The following is a 23,088-nucleotide window of genomic DNA, read 5'->3' on the forward strand; positions in this document are numbered from 1 at the left end:
AGCCTGTCCCGCGGTGGGGTAGGGAGGGGAAGGGAAACAGGAGCCTGCTTGTGGGGGGGGGTGTGGAGAGGAGTGACAGGGGCCTTCTCTGGGGGGGGGGGGGGGGGGAGAGGGTGTGTGAGGCATGGGGTGGGGGGCAGGCTCCTGTCTCCCCCTCAGACCTGGTTTTTTTAAGCTTATTTATTAGTGCCACAGGCATGCTTACATTAACACTGCAATAAAGTTACTGTGAAGTTTCCCCCAGTTGCCAGGTTATTAGTGCCCATTTGGGCCTAACCACCACATCTTTGGACGGTGGAGGAAACCGGAGCACCCGGAGGAAACCCTTGCAGACATGGGGAGAACTTGCAGACTACACATAGGCAGTCGGTGAAGCTGGGAATTGAACCCAGGCCTCTGGCTCTGTGAAGCAGCAGTGCTGGTCACTGTGCTGCCCCCAGGGGATCAGGGAATTGACAACCCTGCCCACCCCACCTCCCCACACACAAGGTGAAGATCTGACAAACCATAGCCGAATGACCCCTTATGATATTTTCTGTTCAGTATAGAGATATGTAAATTATTCAGGTTGTCAACTGCACCTATTTTTCCCACTTCTTAGTATTTGTGTTGAATTTACTCGTTAACCAGTGCTACAAATATATATATCCCACAAAGTATTCCTTATTATTCAACTGTTCCAGTCAAGAGGACATCTCTTAAATTTGTTAGAAGTATTTATTGGACTAGATATAGTCCTTGAAAGAGTTCCTGTCTCTAAATTTTAAGAAATTAAATAATGAATTGTTATTTGGGTGGGGGGAACAGATTCAGATCTTTTGTTTGTCTTGATTACTGTAACACTGATTCAAAAGATATTGCACAACTGTTTTAGTAACATTTAGTATAATTCGCGTGATGTGTAGATTGGAAACAAGTACAACTATTTTAAGTTGGCAACGTCTAATTAAAATTGAAATCCCACAGGTTAGTCAGCATTGCTGGTCTTGAGCATATGTTTCTTAAACCAAAACTGTTATAATAATTTAGTTAAAATTATACAAAGATCAAATCTTGATAACACCCTTTATTCTAAATGCTATTTAGTAATGCAGACACTCTCTTATTCACAATGTGGCAACACTGGCTAAATCAACATTTTTATTACCCATTCCTAATTGCCCTTGAGACGTTCTTGCTGCTCAAAACTGTGCATCCATGAGACACTGTGAGCCATTAGCAGCAGAATTGTATGCCACCAGAGTCTGTAATCTTGTGACCTGGCATATACCCTACTCTATAATGACCATCAAGCCAGGAGGGTCAACCCTGGTTCAGTGGAGAGTTTAGGAGTGTAGCAGGAGCAGCATTTGACATCTCAAAATATGAGTTGTGAATTGGTTGAAACTTCAACATTGGTCTTGCATGCCAAACGATGGGAACAGATTGTGATAAACAGATGTCCCAGAGCTCAAACCTCACTCTATATTTAAAAAATCATGTGTCTTGGCTAACCTTAAAAAAAATTAAACTGTCTGGCTATGACTCTGGCTTCTCCACATCACTTCAGAATAGCAGCAACCATATTATCTCTAAAAAGGTGCTAATACCCCTGTGACTGAGATCAAATTCTAAAGGCACAAAACAGAAAATGGTTGATATATCAACCATTAATAAGTTCAATGGAAGTTTCCGGGTGTTTTTGTCCTCGCAAACTGATGAGTTTCGTAGGCCATGACTTGGCTGTAAAAATGTAAATGATATTTGCACAACTCCTTGAGATTTGAGAAAAGCAAATTACTGCAGTGGCTGGAATGTTTTGAGAGCTAATGTTTTGAGTCTGTATGACTTTCCGTCAGAGTCCTTTGTTCAAATCATCTGACTTGAAACGTTAGCTCTAGTCTTTCTCCAAAGATGCTGTCAGACCTGATGATATTTTCCACCATTTTCTGTTTTTGTTTCAGATCCCAGCCACTGCAGTAATTTGCTTTTCTCAAATCTCAAGGAGTTGTGTAAATATCATTTACATTTTTACAGCCAAGTCATGGCCTATGAAACTGATCAGTTTGCGAGGACAAAAACACCCGGAAACTTACATTGAACTTATTAATGGTTGATATATCAAGAGCCCAGACAAGTAATGTACATTTTGCCCAAGCTGTGGTGAAGTGAGAGTCATGTCCCATTTCCCCTGCTGCTAGAATGCCTTGTAGAGCTGAAAAAAGCCGGAGTTAGGTAGCAGCAGAAAAGGGCTCTCTTCAGGTGAATGCCTGGTTCTCACCTATGCTCTCTTACCTAATGGAACATCTATGTTTTATGTTAGAGTTTACTGTGGAATAATTAATAGGCAATTGGATCACCAAAACTGAGGGGTTGAGAAAATGCACCATCACATGTAAAGAGGGAAATCAAAAACACCTTTCTGTTTATGAATGGGTGATGAGAGGAAAAATTGGGGTTCTTTTATCACTGCTCTTCCAGTCTGTAACACAGCCAACAGCTAATGGATCAGTTCTAAGCTCTGCAGTCCTGTCATCTCCCATCATGAATGGTGGTGGACAATTAAACTTCAAACTGGAAGAGAAAGTTCCCAGCATCACAGAATCCAGTTTTCAGCCAATTTAGTTTACTCTGCATGATATTAAGAAACAGCTGGAGGCACTGGATACTGCAAAATCTGTGGACTCTGACAGTGTTTTAGCACTGGTATTGAAGACTTGTGCTTCAGAACTAGCCATGCCCCTAGCCAAGTTGTTCTAGTCCAACTACACTGGCATCCATCTGGCAATGTGAAAAATTGACCAGGAATGCCCTGTCCTCCAAAAGCAGGGCAAATCCAACCTGGCCAATTACTGTGTATCAGCCTGTTTTTGATCAAGTATTATTGACAATGTTCAGCGATAATCTGCTCATTCACACTCAGTTTGGGTTGTGCCAGGGCCATTCAGCTCCTGACCTCGCTTCAGCCTTGATCCAGACATGGACTTGGGGTGGCACAATGGTTAGCACTGCTGCTTCTCAACGCCAAAGACCTGCGATCAATTCCTGCCTTGGGTCACTGTGCGGAGTCTGCATGGGTTTCCTCTGGGTGCTCTGGTTTCCTCCCACAGTTTGAATGACATACTGGTTAGGTGCATTGGCAGTGCTAAATGCTTCTTCAGTGTACCTAAACAGGAGATGAAGTGGGACTACTTGTGGATTTTCACAGTAACTTCATTGCATTGGTAATGTAAGCATTAGAATAATAAATTAATTACTTACATTAATACACTAATAAATACACTAAACTACAAAAGAACTGAAGGTGAGAGTAACTGTCCTTGATATCAAAGCAACATTTGACAGATTGTTGCAACAAGAAGCCCGAGGAAAAACTAACCCAATAGGAAATGGGGAAACTTATGGTTGGAGTCATAATGGAGGGCAAAGGAAGATGGTCAGGGTTGTTAGAAGTCCATCATTTTGGTCCTGGGACATCACTGTTGGAATTCCTTAGGGTAGATTGCTAAGCCCAACCACCTTCAGCTGCTTCATCAATGACTTTCCCTCCATCATAAGACTGGAAATGGGGATAATTGCACAGCGTTCGCAATTTGCGACTCATCAGATGCTGAAGTAGTCCATGCCCATATGCAGCAAGACCTTGACAATATTCAGGCTTGATCTGATAGTGACAAGTAAAATTCAAGCCACACAAGTGTCAGGAAATGACCATCTCCAATGAGAGAGAATCTAATCATCATTCCTTAACATTCAGTGGCATTATCATCGCTGAATCCATCACAATTAACAATCTGGTTACTATTGACCAGAAACTGAACTGGATTAGCTATATCAATATGGTGATTTCAAGAGCAGTTCAGAGGCATTCCACACAGTGTGACTCAAGAACTGTCCACCGCCTACAAGGCAGAAGTCAGGAGTATGATGAAATACTCTTGCATTGTTTGTTTTTCTACATTGTAAAGTAGTATTGCTGTCCTTTAATCCTGGAATATTGCAGCACAGGTGGCCAATGGGCTCAGTGTCTGTCATTTCTTTGAAGGAGCCACCTAATTATAATTATCCACTTGCTTTCTCCTATTTCAGCATTTATCCAATTCTCTTTTGAAAGTTTCAGATCATCTTTTTATTAAAGAAGTACTCGTCTCACCTTGTTCTTTTGCCAATTGCCAAAATAATCGATACATTGGTCGTCTTCCAAGATTCTATAAACTTGAGAACGGTTGCTGCAGATTGGAGGGTAATTAATGTTTAAAAAGGGAGTTGAGAGAAAACAGGGAATTATTATAAACCAGTCAGCCTGATGTCAGTAGTGGTGAAATTTCTGGAGTCCATTTATAGTAGAACATTTGGTAAACAGTTGTAGAGTCAGCTGGATTTGTGAAAGGGAAATCGAGTTTGATAAATCTACCGGAATTCTTCGAGGATGTAACTAGTACACTTGATGAGGGGAGCCAGTACATGTGGTTCATTGGACTTTCAGAAGGCTTTCAACAAAGTCCTACCTGGGAAATTAAAACACATAGGATTGGGGTTCATGTATTGAGATGCATAGAAAACTGGTTGGCAGTTAGGAAACAAAGAGAAAGAATGAGTTGGTCTTTTTCCAGATGGCAGGCAGTGACTTGTGGGGTATCGCGTGGATTAGTGCTTGGGCCCTAACTATTCAACTAATTTAGATGAGCGAATTAAATGTAATATCTCCAAATTTGCAGATGGCACAAAGGTGAGTGGGAGGGTGAACTATGAGAAGGATGCAGAGTTGCTTTTGTGATTTGGGCAAGCTGGTCAACTGCATGGCAGATACAGTATAATGTGGATAAATGTGAGGTTATCAACTTCAGTGGATAACAGCCATTCAGATAATCCTATAAATTAAGACAGTAGAATGTGCAATGAGACCTGGGTACTTTCATACACCAATCACTGAAGCTAAGAATGCAAATGCAACAAATTGTACGTTGGCTTTCGTAACGATGATTCAAATACAACAGCAGAGATGTCTTGTTGCAATTATACAGGGCTTTGGTGTGGCCACACCTGGAATATTTTGTGCATTTTCGGTCTCCTCTGAGGAAGGATGTTCTTGCTGTAGCAGAAGTTCAGAGACGGGTTACCAGACTGATTCCTGGGCTGGCAGGACTGGCGTAGGTGACATTCAGTTGGCTATGATTATATTCATTGGAGTTTAGAAAAATGAGGGGGGAAATCTTGGAGAAACCTATGACAGGACTAGACAGTGCTGATTGGGGAAGAATGTTCCCAATAATGGGTGTGTCCAAGACTGAAATGAGAAATTTCTGCACCGAGAGTAGTAAGCCTGTGGCATTCACTTGCAGAAAGCAGATGATCCAAAACATCATATGTTTTCAAGAAAGACTTGGATATAGCTCTTGGGATAAAGGGGATCAAAGGGCATGGAGGGAAGGTGGGATCAGGCTATTGAGACTCAAAGGGCCAAATGGCTTATACTTGCTCCTATTTTTTTAAAAAATCTGTCTTTTTCCACTGGAAACAGTTTCTCCATATTTACTCTTATCAAAATTCTTCCTTATTTTAAACATCTCTATTAAAAATAACCTTAACATTTTCTAAGGAGGAAAATACCAGCTTCTCAGACACTCCACATAAATGAGACATTTCATCCTGAATGTTTGTTTAATGCACAAAAGCATGATAATGAGGGTTTCTTTAAGATCCTTGAGGTGTTGAAAGTTGTTTTGTTGCATTTGAAGTTGATTATTACTTTCATGGGCAAGGTAACTGTCCTTTAGGGTGCTCTCATTGCCACCATTGCAAATTTAGTCATTTTACACCTGTGCTGTGCATGTGACATTTCTTTCACTGGTACATCTTTGTGCCATTTTGAAACACTTGGATACTTGTAAAAGATGTGGGTGACACAGTGGTTAGCACTGCTGCTTCACAGCACCAGGGACCTGGGTTCGATTCCTGGCTTGTGTCACTGTCTGTGTGGAGTCTACATGTTCTCCCCATGTCGGCGTGGATTTCTTCCTACAGTCTGAAAGACGTGCTGCTTAGGTGCGTTGGCCATGCTAAATTCTCCCTCAGATGCCAGATGTGGCAACTAGGAGATTTTCACAGTAACTTCATTGCAGTGTTAATGTAAACTTACTTGTGATACTAATAAAATAAACTTTAAAAGATGTTTGTAAAGTTTGAATAGTAAACAAATACAATATATAGCCAGACACAAACTGGTTTAGTACAATGGCATCTTGAAGTTAATTTTATGTACCTGAGATATTTGTGTTGACTTGTTTAAGGTTTATAGAGAACCGTTCTGGAAGCATGCTCATAAAATCTATATCAGCTAAGGGCTTCAGATATTTTGCTGTGCCATTGAGTTCTTTTACCCATTTTCTTCCTTAGGGGCAACATTTTTTAGCAGTGGAGCTGTTGGAGCAACACTGTATGGCTACAATGGCTCCTGCTCTCACTGAAACGGCCACAGAGGGACATGGATTCCAGCTGTCGTCGTCTTCCTTGCCCTCCAGTTCCATTGAATCTGACACATTTATGAACGAGGAAAACTCTACTACAGAACAGAAGCTAAATGGGGAATGCGACACACAATCTGCTTGGTCTCAACTTGCATATCCATTTGCAGCACATGGGCTTGGCAGTGATGCAACTGACCTGAAACATGTATCTTATAGTTCTGCAATTGTGCATTCTTCAATCCCAAACAATACAGCTTTGTTAACCAGTGCTAATTCTCTACTAGACATACTGTCTTTAAAATGTAATTTTAATAGCAGGAAGAAATTGTTTAGCAAAAACTCAGTCATTCTTGCCAAAAAAAAGTTATCTTGTGATAGAACTAAGCCAACATCTGCTTCTAATGCTAGCAAAATATATGTTGTACCTGATGTGGAGCTTGGTAGTAATAAAAATGGTATGAAAGATTTAAGCTCCCAGAAAATCAGTCCTTTGAAGTGTAGGGACATGTTAGCTGCTGTTAGTGACGTGAAATTGGCCTGTAATTCAGTTTCAGCGAACCTCAACACTCATGGTGGCATAACTTCAAATCAAAAACCAGAGTTGAAACCAACCAAAACAAACAAAACTTGGGAAACTGTACCAGTAGAGGATGACATTCCGACTGGAAATTTATTGAGTGGTGCCAGGCAATCGGCCCAGCAGAGAAAACAAGAAAAACAACTCAGTAATCCTGCAAGCACAAGGGAAACTGAAATGAATACTCAGCTGCTTGAGTGTCTTGGCAGACAACAAGAGCTAGCTAAAAAGGCCAGCCGACTGAGAAAGCGTTTACAGCTAATACAGGCTAAGCACGTTGAGCATCATGTTCAATGCCAAATTCAAGAATTGATAGAATCCCAGCAGCAAAGGCAGACAGAAATGAGCAAAATCACCGGTTCAAAAACAGAGTCTGCTTTATGTGCTGGAATAGAATACAGTGACAGTGAGCAGGCTGGATTCATCCCAAATCCCAACAACTCTGAACTCTACGAATATACGTGTTTTTCAAAAGCACTGCTTTCACACATCAAAGAGAATGTGGATTCCGATGCAACTGTCAATAGCACAGATGAAGATTCAGATAGCGAAGAGATTTCATTGAAGAGGAATATGCCATTGTAAGTAGAATTCTTACTGTCATCTTTTCAGTTATCATTTCTAGCTGGGTGGATTAGGTGCAACTCACAAAAGAAATATTTGTATTATTGAACCTTTTTTTTTCATTTTTTAAGCTCCCTAGTGGCAACACCCGTAAATCGGGTCACTTTGACATAATGGCAAATGATTTACTGAATGCAGAAAAAATGTACACTTTTTTGTAACATTTTATGGACTACACATTGTTGAATCATTAGATTAATGGTTCTAGCTAATATTGTTATCAGCTTTTAACATCATTCGTATAATGGAGTACTCTTGGATATAAATTGTTCTCGTGGTGATAAGGAGCTGAGCAAAATTGGATAGTGTAACTCCCAATGGATCAGAAAAATGATTGGCTAGAATAGTTTTGAAGTGACAAGGAATTGAAAGCTTTCTTTTGAGCTAATCTGGGGATTGGTGTTTCATAGGATCCCTAAAGTACAGAAGGAGGCCATTCAGCCCATTGGGTCTGCACCGACAACAAGCCCACTCACCCTATTCCTATAACCCCATGTATTTACCCTGTTAATCTTTTGACACAAAGGGGCAATTTAGCAAGGCCAATCAACCTAACCTGCACATCTTTGGACTGTGGGAAGAAACCACAGTACCTGGTGAAAACCCATTCACACATGGGGAGAACATGCAAATTCCATACAGTCACTCAAGGCCGGAATTGAACCTGGTCCCTGGCGCTGTGAGGCAGCAGTTCTAACCATTGTTTAAACTAGTAATGTATACATAAAGGATGTAGTTATCAGCGCTTTTGCGTTACTGGTATGTATCAACTTGAAATGACAGCATAACTCCAGTGAACAACAGTAAGATCCTGTGAGGGAAGCTGTTCTCCATTTCTCAGCTTTACAAGTATGACCGTTACTCCAGTGTGGCTTCAAGTAAAGTTTTAAAAATGTCCAAGTTATGCCACATTAATTGTGTAACAAGGAAGTGATATTCTGACTCAGTGTGAAGACCCTGTGACTTGTGTAGCAATAAATATGAAACACAAACTTGGAAACATATGAACATTTAAAAAGACAAGGGGAAGGGAAAATCATTCTTCCATGTATTTCTTCTCCCTGTTTTTAAATGCTGGCTGACTAATGTCTTCTAATCCTGACAATGGTTCTTAACTGAAATATGAGCTTGTATATTCTCTGTGTTTATATCTTTAGTTTTATTTGATTTCAACATCTGCAAACATTTTGCTGCTTACTTATGTAGTGCCAAATATGACTTATTTTAGCTGGGCAGTACAGAAATAGGTACTTTTGTTTTGTCGCTTAGATTTCCAGGCTTGTAACAACGCATGAAATATAGTTGACCATGTTTATGTGCACCAAAATTGTTTCAAACTGTTCTGCTGTCTTGAACACTTATTAAACCAGGATAACAGAACATGGGTACAAACTGGTGAAATTATGGGAATTATTCCAAGGGAGAAAATCTGTAGAGTAATCAACTTCTGGGATAGTGCTGGCATTATTGAAGAGGCAGTTGAATATTGTTGGTGGGAATTGTAGATTTTTTTTTTAAGTAACAACACAACAGCTAAACACCACCTCTTGCTATACTCTGGCTGGAAAACACAATTATCTAACTGACACGTACATCTGAATTGTGTTCGCACTTCTTTCCACTAGTGCGGCTTTTAAAGATTTATCACACTGACTTTTTGGCGCTGCTGTACAGTTAAATTCTGTTTGAATGGAACTTGATGCTCTCTACATGGTTACAACAGGCACCATTTGGAAAACAAATTGATTGGATTTGCTGTTCACTCAGTAGTTCAGTGAACTTAATCCTCTATTATAAACTATATGCTGTTGTGTTAAACCTCTTGTCAAAAAATGAACCAATGCTACCTAAATACTTTTTTACAGAGAACAACCAATGAGTTGGTTGGATGAGAAATTTACCAGATTATAAGTTTTTCCATGTGATCTGTTCAAAGCAGCCATGAACCTGACAACTCCATCTTTTTAGTCATTCATTTCTGTTCTTCACATGCTGAAAGATGCATGCTAAGTATTGTATATTGAAGTGTTCACTATGCTCTTGGTACAGACAAAGTTGTTTTGGATAAATGCATTGAGGTTTTTTATAGGAAGAAATTGGTATAAAAATTTGCACTGATTATTTGCATGAATTTTTTTTATTCCCACTCTATGCAAGTTAGGCAAAGTGTCGCTTGGAGATACTCCAGATGACAAGGTTTTGAATGCTGCAGTGTTGTAAATAGTTTCTGTAACAAGATTTTTTTCCCCCCTACCGATGACATCATCTGTCACTTTAGAACATTAGTCTTCAATATTAGAGGCTGTTTGTGGTTCATATGTTGTCTGACTTATTGCTAATTTGAGTCCTGTACTGAATAACTAATTGAGCTGACAGTCTAGAGACTTTGCAATGTGTTTAGTATTTGGTAATGATACAGGATTAAAAAATGAGAACTGACACAATGGGTGTGTGATCTTTATTGGTTACTGAGACGGGCTACACCTTCATGGTCATCTTGGAACTAATACAAATGATTACGTCCTGCCACAAGAAGCCAGCCAAATCCAACCTAACCAACTGCCATCCATTGGCCTACTTTCACTTATCAGCAAAGTCATCAACACCACTATTAAGTGGCACTTACCAACTAATAACTTGCTCATTGGTGCTTAATTTGGGTTCCATCAGAGCTACTTAACTCTAGACCTCATTACAACCTTGGTTCAAATATGGACAAAAGAGCTGAGATCAAATATTGAGGTGAGTGTAACTGCCCTCAATATCAAGGCAACATTTGATTGAGTGTGGCATCAAGGGAACCCTAGTAAAGTTGAATTTCAGGGCAGGTTGAGTGAGGTGGAAATCTCTCCACTGGCTGCAAGCACAAAGTAAGATGGTTGTGATCACTTGAGACGGTCACCTCATACCAGGAGTTCAAGATGTGCAGGTTAGGTGGATTGGCCCCAAGTGTCCCAAAATGTGTATATTCGAGGGATTAGGGCAAGTACGAGAGGTTACGGGGATAGGGCTTGGGTAGGATGCTCTGTCGGAGAGTTAGTGCAGACTCGATGCCAAATGGCCTCCTTCTGCATTGTAGTGATTCCATGATTCAATGCCGTCTTGCCAACCTTTCCACTACTGAAAACACTTTCTCCATAGGTCAGAGTTTCAAACATGCCAATTAAATCATGTGTGTTTAGAAGAAATTGACCAGTTTAATATTGGCGTTTTATTAAGGGTATTCAGATTATACTTTGTCTCCAGAAGCTGACCACTGGTCTGAATCTTCCAGGCAGCATCAATGATAGTCTGATTGCCACATTGCTTGAAAATTCCCCTGATCTGATGCTGCAAAGAACAGTATAGCACAGGAACAGGCCCTTTGGCCTATCAAGTCTGTGCCAACACAGATGCCTCTCTAATTTAATTTTTTTTTGCCTCTACGTGGTCCATATCCCTTTATTCCCTGCCTATTCATGCATCTATTGAGATGCCTCTTGAATGTTGTTACAGAATCTGCTTCCACCACCACCTCTGGCAGTGTGTTCCAGGCACTCGCCACCACCTGTGAAAGATTTACCCCTTGCATCTCTTTTAAACTTCCCCGTCTCACTTCCAATCTATGCTTCTGAGTAATTGACCTTTCGACCCTGGGAAAAAGACTCTGACTATCCACTCTATCCAGTCTGTCATAACCTTGTAAACCTCTGTCAGGTCCTCCTCATTCTCTAACGCTCCATTGAAAACAATCCAAGTTTGTTCAACTTTTCTTCATAGTCTACATCTTCCAAACCAGACAACATCCTGGTAAATCTCATCTGCACCCTTTCCAATGCATCAACATCCTTCCAGTAGCCTGGTGCCCAGAATTGTACACAATACTCCAAATGTGGCCTAACCAAAGTCTTAAACAACTGCAGCGTGGTTTTCCAATTTCTATACTCAACGCCCTGATCGATGAAGGCCATCATGACCATGTCCACCTGAGTTGCCACCTTCAGGGAACTGTGGATTTGCATGTCTAGATCTCTGTATGCTAATATTTCTAAGGGCTCTACCATTTACTATATACTTTCTTCTGCCATAAACCTTCCAAATTGCATCACCTCTCATTTGTTTGGATTAAATTCCATCTGCCATCTTTCAGCCAGGTCTCCAACCAATTTATATCCTGCTGTATCCTCTGACAATCCTATGTTTTCCTCCAAATAATTGATTTGTATCCAGTTTATTTCCACTGATCCTTGTGGAACAATGCTTGTCACAGATCCCTACTAAGAAAAGTACCCTTCCACTGCTAATCTCTGCTTTCTGTGTCCAACTAGTTTTGTGTCCATCTTATCAGCTCACCTCAGATCCCATATGATTTCACTTTCTGTATCAGTCTGCCATGAGAAACCTTGTAGGAAGCTTTACTAAAGTCCACGTATACATTACTGCACATTTCTTCTGGAACCCTTCAACCTGGTTTTGCCAGAAATGTGGGTGCCCCTCTGGCAACTGCATTGAAGTGGAGTTGATTTGGGAAGATAAGACATGCCCCCTTTTACAGCACTAGCTACTATAATGCAAGTTTAAATTGCCAGTTTTTGTATGAGTGAGAGTGGGTGGTTGGGTAAATAAAGGGGTGATATCGGTGGTTGGAAGTCTGGGTGGGGTGGGTGGCATCAATTGTGTAGTTACTTAAGCGTTAGACTGTGTTACAACTTGTCTAACATTTCGTCAGTAACCACCCAGGTAGATAATACTGTGGAACTGCCCTAGATAATTATTTGAAAGGGTGTAAATTGAGAGACGTAGAACATCAGCAAGATCTTGGTGTCCTCGTGCAGCAGTTGCTGCAAGTGAGCATGCTAGTACAGCAGGCAGTAAAGAAGGCAAATGATATGTTGGTGGTCTTAGCGAGAGGATTTGAATAATTGGGATGTTTTACTGCGACTGTATAGGGTGTTAGTGAGGCCAAACCTGGAATATTGCATGCAGTTGTGGTGACCTTATCTGAGGAAAGATGCCCTTGCTTTCGAGGGAGTACTGCGAAGGTTTACCAGACTGATTTTCTGGGTTGGGAGGGTAGGGTATCCAGAACTTGGGGTCATTGCTTGACAATAAGGGTTAAGCCTTTCAGGATTGAGGTGAGGAGAAATTGTGAATCTGTGAAATTCACTACCACAGAAAGTAGTTGAAGCCAAAATGTGTGATTTTGAGAAGGAATTAAATATAGCTCTTGAGGCTAAAGGGATCAAGGGATATTAGGGGGAAGGTAGGATTGAGATATTGAATTTGAGCCATGAACATAATGAATGGCGGAGTAGGCTTGAAGGGTCAAATGGCTTACTCCTGCTTCTATTTCCTAGGTATGTCTCCAACTCAAACTTGGAGTCAGAGTCCTGGGGAGCAGGAAAATTGCCCATTGGAAATTGAGACTTGGCAATTCCCACAGAGGTCTGTGCCTCAATCTTTGCATGAATCTGACACACTGGAAACCAGGTTTTGATCCCTTTTTCTGCTATTCATAACCAGATACATTGTGGAGATTAATAGCATTGATGAATTTAGTAGAAGTGGAATATGTACATGAGGCAAAAAGTGATTGAGGGTATGTTGATAGGGTGAGATGAAAAAGATATAGGATCACACTTGTGTGCTACATTGACTAGGTTAACTGGATGACTTATTTCTGTACAAATTCTATGTAACTCCAGATTCAACAATCTCGCTTTCTAATTGAGTTTGCTCATCCCTGATATAATTCTAAGTCCCTTCTATTCTGTCTCGATACCCTTGACATCTTCCTAAAGTGTAGTTCCCTAAACTGAGCAAAGTACTTCAGCCTTGCCTTCTTTGGTAGCACTCATGCCTCTTCGTCAAGATGTGGGTTCAAGTTCTGTTCTAGGACATGAGCACAGCAATTGGGTCTGACCATCTGTGCAGTACTGAATGGTTGCTGCTTAGTCAAGGGATGTTGAATTTCAGATGAGATGTTAAACTGAACCCCTCTGTTGTGGGCATAAAAGACCCCATGATACTGTTTTAGCAGGGGGTTATTCCTTATATTTTGCCAACATTTATCCCTTAATCAACATCCTAAAACTGATTTAAATGGTCATTACCACATTGCAGTTTATTGGCTCTTGCTGTGTACATATTGTTGCCATGTTTTCTACATTACAACAGTGAGTACACTTAAAATTACGTCCACTGGTTGTAAAGTGCATTGGGGTATCTGGTTGTTGTAAAAGCCACTATGTAGATGCATATTTTCTTCTACAATATTTCAATCCACATGGACCAGGTCCCTCTAACTTGCTGAATTTAGCCCCCTCCAGCTGAAAGCTTTTTCACTTGATTGTTCCTTGACCCCTATTGTTTGTTATATACATCAATGATATCGATGAGAATGTGGGGGGAATAAGTTTAGCAGATGATACCAAGGTTGGTAGGGTGGTAATAGTGAAGACAGTGGTTGTAGGTTACAGGAAGATATCGATGGGTTGTTCAGATGGGCAGAGTAGTGGCAGATGGTATTTAACTCTGATAAATGCAAGGTGATGCACTTTGGAAGAAGTAACAAGACAAGGGAATATTTAATGAATGGCAGGATTCTAAGGAACACATGGACCTTGAGGTGCTTATTTGCAGATCCCTTAAGGTGGCAGAGCAGGTGAATAGGATAGTTAAGGCATGTGGGACACTTACTTTTATCAATAATGGCATAGAGTATAAAAGCAAAGAGGCTATGCTTGAGCTGTACAGAATGTACACCACTGGAGTGGTGTATGTAGTTCTGGTCACCTCACTATAGGAAGGATGTGATTACAATAGATGGATACAGAGGAGATTCACCAGGATGCTGCGTGGGATGAAGCATTTAAGCTATAAGGAGAGACTGGATAGGTTTGGGCTGTTTTCTTTAGAGCAGAGATGGCCGAGTGGGGACATGATTGAGATGTATAAGATTATGATGGGGATGAACAGGGTGATTTGAAAGCAGCTGTTCCTCTTGCTTCGGGGCCACTTACGAGGCGGCACGGTTTTAGGGTTAGGGCATGAGATTCAGAGGGGATTTGAGGAATAAAATCAGAGCGGTGAGAGTCTGGAATGCACTGTCTAGGAAGATAGTGGAGACTAGAAACCTTTATAACTTTTAAGAAGTATTTGGAGGACCACTTGAAATATAACATTCAAGGATGTGGGGACCAGCCTCCCATCCACTGATTCTGTCTACAGTTCCCACTGCCTCGACAAAGCAGCCAGCATAATTAAGGACCCCACGCACCCCGGATATTCCCTCTTGCACCTTCTTTCTTTGGGAAAAAGATATAAAAGTCTGAAGTCATGTACCAACCGACTGAAGAACAGCTTCTTCCCTGCTGCTGTCAGACTTTCGAATGGACTTACCTTGCATTAAGTTGATCTCTCTCTACATCCTAGCTATGACTGTAACACTACATTCTGCACTCTGTCGTTTCCTTCTCTATGAACAGTATGTTTTGTCTGTATAGCATGCAAGAAACAACACTTTTCACTATGTTAATACATGTGACAATAAATCAAATCAAACAAGTGCTGGAAAATGGGATTAACGTGACTTTAATGGTAGTTATTGTCAGTGCAGACCCAATGGGCCTTTCCTGCGCTGTATAACTCTGACTTTGCTGTAACTATTCTAAACCTGTTATGACCATTTCTAAAATGTTCTCCAACTGGAACAAGCTCTAGTTGCTGCAGTTCATTGCCAAGCACTACTATCAACACTGCTGCCTTCTCTAAAGGCTGGAAATACAGGAAGAAAAGCTTTCTTATACACACTTCAAGAATTCCCCCTTGTGTTCTTCACACAGTTATTAAGGGAGCGCTGTCCTTTTTTGCAGTTCACTGTTTGCAGCTAACAATGTGACCCTGAGCCCACTCTACGTCTCATGGTTAGCATTTTTAACTTAATGTGCATGGGAGAACAGTAGATTGTGCTTAATCTATCTGAAAAGGTTTTAAAGTGCTTGACCTACAAGAAAGGGACCAACTCACCCACTCTTTTGAGCTAATGTGGAGAGGGTAATTTTGTCATTTGGAACAAAAGAGCAACTGAAGAAGTGATCATCTCCAAGGACCACAATTGGTTAACCTTGCCAGTTCTTTAATCAGTGATCTGGTGAGGATGTTGGCTGCTAGGATCATAGCTCAAATGCAGTTTTATCAATGAGAGACTGAACTTCAACAATTTTGATCTTCCATCAGATTGATGCAACAGTTAAGATGAGCACCACTAGGAAACCTGAAATATGTTCAGAGGAGGAAGATTGGGTGGTTAAAAACAGCTGGATTAGAGTTGAGTTTAGTTGTTGAAAATGTAGTCTGTTATGGTAATCTGGTGTTCTCCAGTAGGAAGTTCTGACTGGTCAAAGATGTGGCTACAGTGACACCATTTTAGCCATGTGCACCATTTTAGTAGCAACCACCTCCCACGTGCACACTGAATAGATTAATATCTATGTGAAATACATTTACCATTTATTTAACACACTTCAGTATCCAGGGAAATAAAGTTGTTGCAATGATCAAAAAATACTCACTACCTTTCACCTTCCCAGCAAATGCATTAAAATGTTAACATTCAAATGCACACACTGAATATAAGCATGAGATAAGTATGATGGCTCTGCTAAGGCCATATTTGGAGTATTGCATCCAATTCTTCTAACTACACGAAATGAAATATTGTTAAAATATTGGGAAGACAAACTATTGTTTTCAGTCACTGCTGCAAATTCTATTCCCCATCTCCGTCCCTCTTTAAGGAACTAGTCTGAGGATAAGCCAGTTTTTGCAACCTTGGTGTCAAATTTAATTCTGAGATAAGTCCCTAGCTTCAAATTTGTTACCATTAAGACCAGCTGTTTCCAACTCTGTAAATTTGTCCCTGCTTTAAATCTTATGCTGAAAGCCTTAATCGTACCTCTGGACTTGACTATTCCAACGCACTCTTGGCTGGTCTGCCATATTCTACCCTCTACAAACTTGAAGACATCCAAAACGCTGCTGCCCTTGGTCTTGTACCAAGTCCTGTTTGCCTATTACCCATGTGCTTGCTGACCACCTGGCTTCTGGTCAACCATTTTAATCCTCATGTCTCTCATCTGTAATCTCATCCAATACCACAATCCTCTAATTCTGGTTTCTTGTGCAGTCATAGTTTTAATTGATCTGCCTGTGTCTTTAGTTGCATAGGCTCAGACCTGCTCTCCCTATGTCTCTCCAGCTCTCTATCTTGCTTTCCTCCTCTAAGGTACTCCTTTAAAACCTACAACTTGAAATAAACATTTAGTCATCTGACTTAATATTTCCTTGTATGGTTTGGTGTCATACTTTATTGTGCTGCGAGAATTGTCTTGGAACTTTTTATTTATTAAAGTTGCTATATAAATTGTTTAGGAAAAGTGTGAAGATTCTTCAGGGGGTGCAGTGGAGTTTTATCAGAATGGTTCCAGGAATGAAGAACTTTAACTACAAGGTTACATTTGAGAAAGTGGGCTTGTCCTTGGAGCAAAGGATATTGAGTAGGTGTACAAGATTATGTTAGGTTTGAATATGGTAGTTGAAAGCTGTTCCCGTTAGCTGATGGTACAAACAATAGGTAGGTACAAGGGCAGTCTTGTGATTTGGACTTTTGCCCAACAGGAACTGGGATGGAAATGACCAAGCCCAAATTGATTGAATAGTTTACAACCAGCAGACCAGAAATTTACAGACATCAGGCTGAATTGAACATAAGTCAGAATGCCTATCAGCCAGTCTCTTCATTTTTTATTATATTGTAAAGAGGATATGATTGTGCATTTGAACTGCTAACATGATTTTTAAAACACTGTAAATGGCCTAGTTAACATAAATGAATAAAAATCTGGCATTGTAACTTTCAAGCCTTACTGTATGAAGGAACTGGAACCAGTCAAAATCTTGTTGATCAAAACCTTGTTGGGATTTGGAGAGCAGATCTGGCACTGCTTGAATGAGAAATGAATTATACATGAATGTAGTAATTCAAGCCCCAAGTCTCCACTTTCTTTAACTGTCCTCAGTTAAAGTTTAAAAGGACTATGTAAACAGAAAGCATTCCAGCAGTGCAACTGATAAAATACATATTTGAGAAAGTTGCTGGAAAAATCTGGAATATACAAGCATGGAAACCTAGTTCATAAATTCACTAAATTAACCCCAGGGAATTATAACTGTTTGTATATGTCTTTTAATAAATATTAGCTTCAATTCTAGAAAACTTGAACTTTTTGATTATTTTGCTTTACAGATTGAATGAAAATAAAGGAAGGCTTGGATTTAAATTTAGCAATACTAAATTACTGGATCATTTGTACAGAAAGTTTTTTATTTCAAAAATATACTTTATTCATTAAAAAAACTCAAACCATTGCAAACCAACATATCCAAAAAATTACAGAGTGGGGGGAAAAAACCCATCATTTTTACAGTACAAAACAATGCTTATTTACACGACATTACATTAGTTTCAAGTACTGAGATGTAATTGTGTATATACATCAGATTTTTACTGTGTGCTGTTGTTTTTCAGATTTAGCACACAGTTACGCAGGCCGAAGGTATTCTGCAGTTCCCGGGCCCTTGGTCTGCCTCAGTTGAAAGGCTTTACATGGTGGCCTTTCCCCATTGTGCCTTTGTGACAGCTGCCCCAAGCTTGAGCGCATCCCTCAGCACGTAGTCCTGGACCTTGGAATGTGCCAGTCTGCAACACTGGGTCGAGGACAGATTTTTAAACTTGAACATCAGTAACTTTCAGGCGGACGAAAGTGTGCCCTTCACCGAGTTGATATTTGTCTTCGTGTGCCTATCTGGAAACAGCCCATAGAACACAAAGCCTTGCGTCACCGAGCTGCTCGGGACAAACCTTGACAAATACCACTGCATCTCACTCCAGACCTTCTTTGCAAAGGCACATTCCACAAAGTGGTGTGTGACCATCTCATCAGCCCCGCATCCGCTTCGAGGGCAGCATGTGGTGATGTTGAGACCTCGAGCGTGCATAAAGGATCTGATAGGGAGTGCCCTTCTCGCCACCAGCCAAGCCAGGTCTTGGTGTTTGTTTGTGAGTTCTGGTGATGAGGCATTCTGCCAGATGACACTGACAGTCTGCTTAGGGAACTATCCGACAGGATCCACATTCTCCTTTTCTCTCAGGGCCTCGAGGATGTTACGCACTGACGACTGCTTGATCGCCATGTGGTCAAAGGTGTGTTTCCGGAAAAATTTCTCCACGAAAGACAAGTGTTGCCGTACGGTCCCACTACTTGGAGCGTTACGTGGCAGTGTGGCCAGACCTATCCTCCGCAACACTCGGGACAGGTAGAGTCTCAAAAAGTAGTGGCACTTACTGTTAGTGTACCGAGGATCTACACAAAGCTTGACACAGCCGCACACAAAGGTGGCCATCAGGATGAGGGTGGTGTTGGGAACGCTTTTCCCTCCGTTCTCTGGAGACCTGTGTATTGCTTCCGTCCGGACACAATCTATCTTTGATCTCCTGATAAATTTGAAGATAGCCTGGATCACTGCTGCTGCGTAGAATTTGGAGATGGGCCAGACCTGCACCACGTACAACGTGGACAGCACCTTGCACCGGATGACTAGGTTTTTTCTGGTGTTAGGGAGGGAGCATTGCTCCCACAAGCCCAATTTTTGCTTTGCTTTGGCGATGTGCTCTCCCAGTTTTTGGTGCCTGCCCCTGCCACTCCAAACCATATCCCCTGCCTTGATGGTGAAGGGGACAAAGGATCTGTCAACCCAGTTCCCAAAGAACGTGGCCTTGCTCTTGCCCCGGTTGACTTTGGCTCCTGAGGCCAGCTCGAACTGCTCACAGACTTGGAGGACCCTGCGAACAGACAAGGGGTCCGAGCAAAAAACAGCTATGTCATCCATATGCAGGGAGGCTTTGACCTGCGTGCTTCCGCTGCCTGAGATTGTAACCCCTTTGATGCCTGGGTCGCTTCTGAGGGCCTCGGCAAAGAGTTCAGTGCAACACACAAAAAGGACAGATGAGAGAGGGCAGCCCTGTCTGACTCCAAACCTGATCTGAAACTATGTGACCCATTGATTGAAACTGCACTGCTGACGTCTGTATGGAGCAGTTGGATTCAGTTGTGGATTCTCTCCCCAAAGCCCACTTTGGAGAGCACATCCGTCATGTAGCTGTGCGATATTCTGTCAAACCCTTCTCCTGGTCTTGGCTGATAAGGCAGGTATCCACCTGCCTGCCCTGCATTTAGGTGATCGTATCCCTGAGTAGCGGGAGGCTATCAGAGATCTTCCTACCAGGTATAGCACAGGTTTGATCAGGCTGGATCACTGACCCCAGAGAAAGTTGATTTTAAAAAAGATGCTAATACCCAGTCATGAAGTTCGTTATTGTCTGTCTTGGTTCATTGGGGAAGCAGAAAGGCAGCTAACTTTTAGGTAACTTCTTATCCCTGCCGCTGATTCCAGGCTGAACCATTATTGTTAATTGTTGAGTCTTATGCCATTCAGCCTCATTGCCCCTCCGACACAAAGATTACTTTCACCTCATAGCATTACCTAACCCCACTCATGTCTTTACTTGTCTCCTGTGGAAATGTTTATCTATACATTTGTCATCTTCAGTTTCAACTACTTCAATGTTCAGGCTGACCTCTCACCTTACCTCATGCTTGGTCCTACTTATTTATTTCCTCCATCTTATACTGCCCATTGACTCGAGTCATTAAATAGTATTGCATAGAAGCGGACTATTTGACTCGTTGAGTCTGTGACTCTTTTTGAAGAACAGCCAGTTAGTCTCTCTCCTTTCCCTTTTTTCTTTCAAGTGTTTATCCCATTCTCTTTTGAAAGCCACTATTGAATTTGTATCTACAACTCTATTGGATAATTTCTGAATACTAATAGCTAAGGTGAAATCTTCATAGTCCCAGATGATCATAGGGGAGAGCAGACTGGTGGTGATTTAACCTGGGGACGGAGATCTGGATGGCCGTAAAACATTAGACAGGGGTCGTGGGTGGAGCGGGGGACTGGTGGTGTTGAAGTGGCAGCGCGGGCTCGTTGGGCCGAAGGGCCTGTTTCCCGTGCTGATTTTGTTCTTTGTTCTTTGAAAAAGGAGCAGAGCAGTTCCAAATTAAAGAGAGAGAGAACTTTACCCTCCAGGTACATTTTCAGGCTTTTGGCTGTGCCGCACAGAATCCACTGATCCAAATCAGGTGAGGGGCAAGGTTGAGAAGGCAGGCCTTCATGAATAACCTAATGAATAGTAACATAGTCTAAATAATCTACTTCTATTGCTCTGAAACTATTTAACCATTTGGTGAAATCATGGCCAATCTGTGCCTTATCCTCATATAGCCACCCATGCTCCATATCCCTCAATGCTTTAGGTTAACAAAAATTTATCAATCGTTGTTTTAAAATCCCTTCTGTACTCTGCATGGCCTTGCCAAATTTATTTGAGCAAGAAGCCTTAAACTGGGCATGATGTGCTAACTATGATCCACTCAATTATTTCAAGGTGGGGCAGTTTAGAGAAGTTATTTACTCCACCTAACTTGTGCTGTACTTGAAATGGTACTAGAAATATTATGGCGCTTGTGAGCCAGCTTTATTACCTTGGGGTTGCTGCATATCCATGAGGTGCATGCATTTGAAAGCTAGTGAAAACATATTAAGTAAAACCAATATATAAAAGCAGTTTCTGTCCTCAGAAATAAGAGGCCATATCAATCAAAGTTCGCACTTTGGAGAAATAACAACAAGAGCAAGTTGGAGAAACACAAAATAATATCTCTGGAACCCCAGCAAGACCAGCCTAGGAAAAAAATTGGAGCAGGAGCAACCCACGTCACAGAGAGATTGGTGTTGAAATGGCAAAAAAAAACCGAACAAAGAAGGATGTGACAACTGAATGGAGCCTGGAGAGAGAAGAGGAGCCTGAAGATGGAAGTAGGAACAGAAGATGACAACCTTCAACCTTCTGATCTCATTATTAACTAATATTTTACAAAAGCAAATTAGTGTGGATTTTAGAAATCTGAAAAATAAACTGCTCAAAACACTCAGCAGATTATGTTGGCATCCTTGGTGAGTGAAATAGAATTAATGTTTCTGCACCAGCATCCAAACTGCTCATGTGGTATTTTTGATGCATAGTAATGGTGAATTTTATCACCTTACAGGACAACAATCCAAATGTTTTAAATTTTGAAAAGTACTATTTAAGGAGCAATGTAATATTGACAGTGGAGCAGAAGTTGGTATATTTGTAATAAAGAATTATAAAACATTTTGTTTTACAGTGAGTACAGGTCAGAATGGAGGTGGACCATTCACCGAGCTGAAATTGCAAACCGGTGGACGTGGCTTCAAACCCAAATATCAGAGCTGGAGTATAGGATACGACAAATAAATGAAATCTACAGGCACATATGTGCTACAAAGGTAAAATAAAGACTAATAGAAATCTTATTTCAATAAATTTAAAAGGAAATATTTAATATGCCATTAACAGTAATGGCTGAATACTTCTCAGGTTCCTTATGCCATTCCATCTGAGAACATGAGCACATCCTGTAGAGCACATTTGTCCAATCTATACTCTCAAATTGTATCAACAGCTGCATTTAAAAAAAACTCAGCCAACTTGAGTTAGCATCAAAAAATTCTCGGGTACATTGCTATTCCAGCTAACGTTACTACTTACTGGACAAGTTAGACCCTAGAGTGAAACCTAGCTTGCTAAATCCTAACTTACTTTTTCAAGCAATTGTGGAGGTAAGTTACTGAACAAATTTACAGGAGTCTGCAGATGGACCTTAATAGTTATTAAACATGAAAAATGAACAATATTACATCAGACCAATAAGGTTGGACAGCTCACAATGAAGACAAGAATATGTTTCAACTATTCTTTATTCCTTCACCCCAGCTGAATCTTTACAGATGCATACAAATTCAGAAAGGTAAATCAATTTGTTATATCTATCTTGTATGCTAACATCCAAGGTATGTGGGCAGTATATGTCAATCAGTTGGCGAACGGTGGTCAGTCAGAAGTGCATGACAAATATGACTAAAGCAGCCTCTATGGATTTCTCAACATCCCATCTAGATGCTTGTCACACCTTGAGCCAGCTTGTCTCATTGGAAACATGGGAGAGAAAGAGTTTCAATCTCCATATCTGAAGAACTTTCCTTAGAATTCTCTTCAAACATTGCTTCTACTCAGACGACTTCAACCAGGATCCAACTCCACCTCCACTTTCCCCTTCTGAGATTCCTTTCCTCTGAATCTCTGTGTGTACTTAAACTTCACCCTCCAGGTACATTTTCAGGCTTTTGGCTGTGCCACTGATCCAAATGGGTACTTTTTGCCTTTATGGTCCACAGCATGGAGTCACCAACTGTATG

General features: G+C 41.0%; 1 protein-coding gene across 6 annotated transcripts in view; it reads left to right on the forward strand.

Annotated features, from left to right (window-relative positions):
- kansl1l (KAT8 regulatory NSL complex subunit 1-like) overlaps positions 1–23,088 on the forward strand; it is a 74,501-nt gene that overhangs the window by 608 nt on the left and 50,805 nt on the right. For all 6 annotated transcript variants that reach the window (XM_080198503.1, XM_080198499.1, XM_080198501.1 and 3 more), the window contains exons 2-3: positions 6,376–7,604; positions 21,978–22,119. In XM_080198503.1, the coding sequence (XP_080054629.1) occupies positions 6,418–7,604; positions 21,978–22,119 (1,329 nt within the window). In that variant the 5' untranslated portion in view covers positions 6,376–6,417. The remainder of the gene's footprint in view (positions 1–6,375; positions 7,605–21,977; positions 22,120–23,088) is intronic.

The sequence above is a fragment of the Carcharhinus amblyrhynchos genome, chromosome 11 (assembly GCF_965287045.1).
Source record: "Carcharhinus amblyrhynchos chromosome 11, sCarAmb.v2.hapA, whole genome shotgun sequence".
In the NCBI taxonomy this organism is placed as follows: Eukaryota; Metazoa; Chordata; class Chondrichthyes; order Carcharhiniformes; family Carcharhinidae; genus Carcharhinus; species Carcharhinus amblyrhynchos.